At 36.1% G+C, this 4029-nt stretch overlaps 1 protein-coding gene across 1 annotated transcript in view; it reads right to left on the bottom strand.

Moving 5' to 3' along the window:
• Positions 1 to 4029, bottom strand: part of LOC103481816 (calcium-activated potassium channel subunit alpha-1) — a 111982-nt gene that overhangs the window by 37574 nt on the left and 70379 nt on the right. The window contains exons 9-12 of the mRNA XM_017310693.1: positions 2882 to 3069; positions 2652 to 2757; positions 2482 to 2564; positions 2248 to 2356 (exon numbers count right to left, since the gene is read on the bottom strand). Coding sequence (XP_017166182.1) covers positions 2248 to 2356; positions 2482 to 2564; positions 2652 to 2757; positions 2882 to 3069 — 486 coding nt within the window. The remainder of the gene's footprint in view (positions 1 to 2247; positions 2357 to 2481; positions 2565 to 2651; positions 2758 to 2881; positions 3070 to 4029) is intronic.

Here is a 4029-nt window from a genome sequence, read left to right as displayed (position 1 = left end):
ACTTTCTGCCTCTGGTCGAGTTATAACTCCCTCCATATTTCTTCCGATTAAGGATGAGAGCAGCAATTTCTGGCACGTAGCGAGCAAACATGGCCTACATGCATGAAAAAGAAAAAGAAAAGGGCATGCAGAGAAGGTTCTACTGCGGCGGAGGCAGTAGAGCCTCCTTGAATACTTACTTTCTCCCATTAACAGCACTATAGGAACCACCATATTTCTTGCGGTTTCCTATTAACTCTATGATTTCAGGGACGTAGCTTGCAAACATGGCCTAAGGAGAGGATAGAAGACAGAAGAAGAAACTAAAAACGACAAGCATAGAAGAGGAGGTCCTATGTTTTCTCTGCAAGATGATAAATTTGAAATAGAAACGCAGCCACCTAGGCAGAGATATTACTACTATCTGTTAACAGGTAAGAAGATTCTCTTTAGGGGAAACTGAGTAAATGTAAGCTGAATGTAACTTGAAGTCATTTCACARTTACATTCCAATTGTTTAAAAAGTATGAGGATGAAAAAGGACACTTAAAGGTTMATATTTACAGATACYGGAAGAATAAACGTGGAAAAAAGTGACAGCAGGTGAGAGATATGCCGATCTGYGGTAGAAAAATAAAAATGATGAAGATCAAGAAAAAGCCTTATGTGCCATGTTTTGTCCAACAAACACGTGTTGGGCAGATTTAAAYACCACAACTTAAAGGATGGCAAACATTAACACCGCACTACTGCACACACCAATTCCTTAAATATCTTTGAACCTAACCTAAAACAGTCAGAAGAGAAAACACGAATGTTTTCAATCTTCAAATTTTTGTAAACAAGCTTRSTATACTACAATGTAGCGCTAGCATTTGACTTTTAATGTTCAATTTAGGTCTTAACACTACCTGTTAACATTCACTGTTCGTCTCAATTGCTTCACTGGCTGTCTACATTATGTTGCTGTYTACTTTAGCTGCTTATTTTCACCATTATTACAAGTTTAGCTCTTCATTCYTGTTTGAATTAGCTTTTTAAATTCTGGGATAAAGTTGTTTTTAATGTACTTGAATTGAAATGTCAAGTAAATATTTTCCCCTGAAATATTAGCAATAGCTAACTGTCAACATTTGTTCTTAGCATTCGCTCTTTACACCCGATTTTTCACTTCCTGGACATTCTCTCCTTTAGCCTTATTTTGTAACTTAACTGGTAATAGTTTTAGAAACCCAGATAAATGAACACTATGCTTTTCTTGTGAGCCCCGACAGCCTTTTATTTATCACCGTCTACAAACCATAATTTGCCAGATATTGTATGCAGGTCGACAAGTTTAAACCGTATATATTTTGCCAACAACTCATTAATTTGAATTTAGTTTTTCCTTAACTGGTTACTGAATTTATGTACTGGTGCTATGCAAGGAGCTAAGATGGCTAGAAGAACCTATGCAGAGTGAGAGTAAGTAATGTTGCAGCATCCATAAATCTGTGCTTTAGTAAATCATACCCAAATATTTCACTGTGTTTGTTGAATGGGGAGAGGAAGGGTGGTGCCATCTGAAACCGTAGCACTCTTATAATTATTAATAAACCAAACCTATTAGATATCTCAGACACAAAGTAACGAACAAGTACAGTTAGGCCCAAAGTAATTTATACCCTTGGCAAATTAAGATTTAAAGTAATTTTTTTCAATTTTASTATGTTTCTTCTGATTGGAAGTGATAGAAACATTTTCGCGGTGACCCAACCAAATTCTAGACTTGAATCCGATAGAGAACATGTGTGGAGAGCTAAAGACTAGACCGATGGAAAGACGGTATTCCAAACTCAAAGACTTCAAAATACCAATCYCAACAAGCAAACAGGTAGTYAWTTTCAACATTTTCAGTCTTTTCACATTGTTGTATTATTTTTTCTGAGATTCTTCTGCTTTTATTATCAGAAACAAATTTCACGGTTGAATAAAAAACAGTTAAAATATAAATCTGCCAGGAGTATAAAAAAAATTGGGGCTTAACTGTACCAAAACAAAATTCACATCCTTGTGTATTTTGCAGTATTGTGTATGATTCATACAGTACTTGCAATGCAACATATGTGGGTGAAGTAGTGAACAAAATACATCATAAATAGAAGTCGAATGGTGTACTGAGGCCCAGGATTTAACACCTTGCAAGGTGAGATGTCTGGGNTCTCTGCACATTTTTAGGAAGATTAAAAAAGTGATTAATCTCAACACAAAACGCCTTAAAATATTTGCAGACAGCAGAAACGTGTCCACAGTAAGATGAATACGAACCTTATTGTGGTACTGCAGCATCTGCGTTATTATTCTRATCTTCGGATGGTAGTTTTTGATAGATATTACCCTAATAATAGACAAAAAGGAGCTTGAGTCTTGTGTTATTTACAAAAAGTGGGTGAAGGACAGAAAAATGCACATCTTAAAATCGGATTTAGAAGCTGAGTGAAAACGTGAACTAGTTTCAGAAACCTCATGATGTTGGATGCATCTTCGGCGTCTGGGTCAGCGCAGTATTTGTTCGCTAAGATCAGGCAGGCATCAGCTGATTCAATCTAAAAATTGCACCAAGCAAACGTACAAGTTCCCATAATGCATATCATAATCCGACATGCACACACAGAAGAAGGATTATATGTTACCTTCACTCTGGCTAGGTCATGTGGGTTCAGGACAGACCCCTGGTAAAACTCTACTTGGGTAAAATGACGCTTGAACAAGGCTTCCAGCTCAAGATTAGGGGAAATACTGAGAAAGAGGGGAGAAAAAAAATATTCATAATAAATCAGACAATTTAAGAAGATGCGTTTCTGATGTAAATTTAAATTTGTTTTCACTTCCAATCCACAGCAATACAAAGATTTGCACTTACTTATGGAGAAAAACAATTTCTACATTGACATCATCCCTGTCCTTGTGTAGGAAGTCTTTTAGGAAGTTGGACACACTCTCGAGYGTTATGTGACCACAGACCACGATGTGCCTGGAAAACGAGGGGCAGAGCGACAATAAAACTAAAAGGCAGCAAAAGACAAAAACAGAGGGGGAAAAAAATGCATCTTTGTGGGGTTTTTTTTATTTTGAAATGAAAGGGCTGTGATGAAATATTTGAAATCTATGCTAGTGTGAACTGTTAGAAGAAGGATGTTTGATATTCTCATGATGAGGGAGGGTTATAAACGAAAAGGTCAGAGGGCACCGTGGCTTTCAGCGTCAGATTATAACGGATCAGTTTTCCTCAGATGGAGATTATAAAATCAGCACATGGTTCATCTCTGTTCCCACTTCCCACAGTCTCTATGCATAAAGAACCCAGATTAGTTTTAGCTCTGCCCTTATTCATATTTGTCTTTATTAATAGTTAATTCAGATGTTTGTCTAGATAAATGTTGCATTTCTGACTCATGTGCTCAGCTCATGAGTCAGAAATGCACACTTATGTGAATTTCTGGATAATTAAAAGACTTTAAAAGGCCAGAGACACCAGAACCCAGTTTGTTTTTCACTTTTGTTAAGGAAAACAGAAAAACAGTAGAGGAGGAAATAAAGACAGAGGAGAAGCACAGAATAGCTGACAAGCACAGACACATTACATGCAAGTATCTATTAATATTTAAAGCTAAATGTATGTCTCATTAGAAATTAATAACAATAAAGCTTGTGACTTGGACTGACAAACCAAAGTCAATACAAGGCTTAGGTTTATTAATTTGTTTAAAACATTCACAAAAAACAACTGCAAGGCCTTAAACATTTTTCTGCTTGTTGAACTTTTAAATTTTTGCCCCATTAGAGTCACAAACTTTAGCCTCCAGGACCAGATAATCTGTATTTATACTAAATTAAGAGAATAAAATTAAGAGTTATCTACTACAGGTAAGAATACCAAGACATTTTATGACCCTTCAGCTCAGCGTTGCTTTGTTAACGATGACAATAATGAAATTATGAAATTAATGGCTCTTCTTTCATGACGATACAGAGAAAATGATGAAAAACAAATGACTCCTTAAAGACTAA

The sequence above is a fragment of the Poecilia reticulata genome, linkage group LG19 (genome assembly GCF_000633615.1).
Source record: "Poecilia reticulata strain Guanapo linkage group LG19, Guppy_female_1.0+MT, whole genome shotgun sequence".
Classification (NCBI taxonomy): Eukaryota; Metazoa; Chordata; class Actinopteri; order Cyprinodontiformes; family Poeciliidae; genus Poecilia; species Poecilia reticulata.
This window is presented reverse-complemented; position numbering and strand designations above follow the sequence as displayed.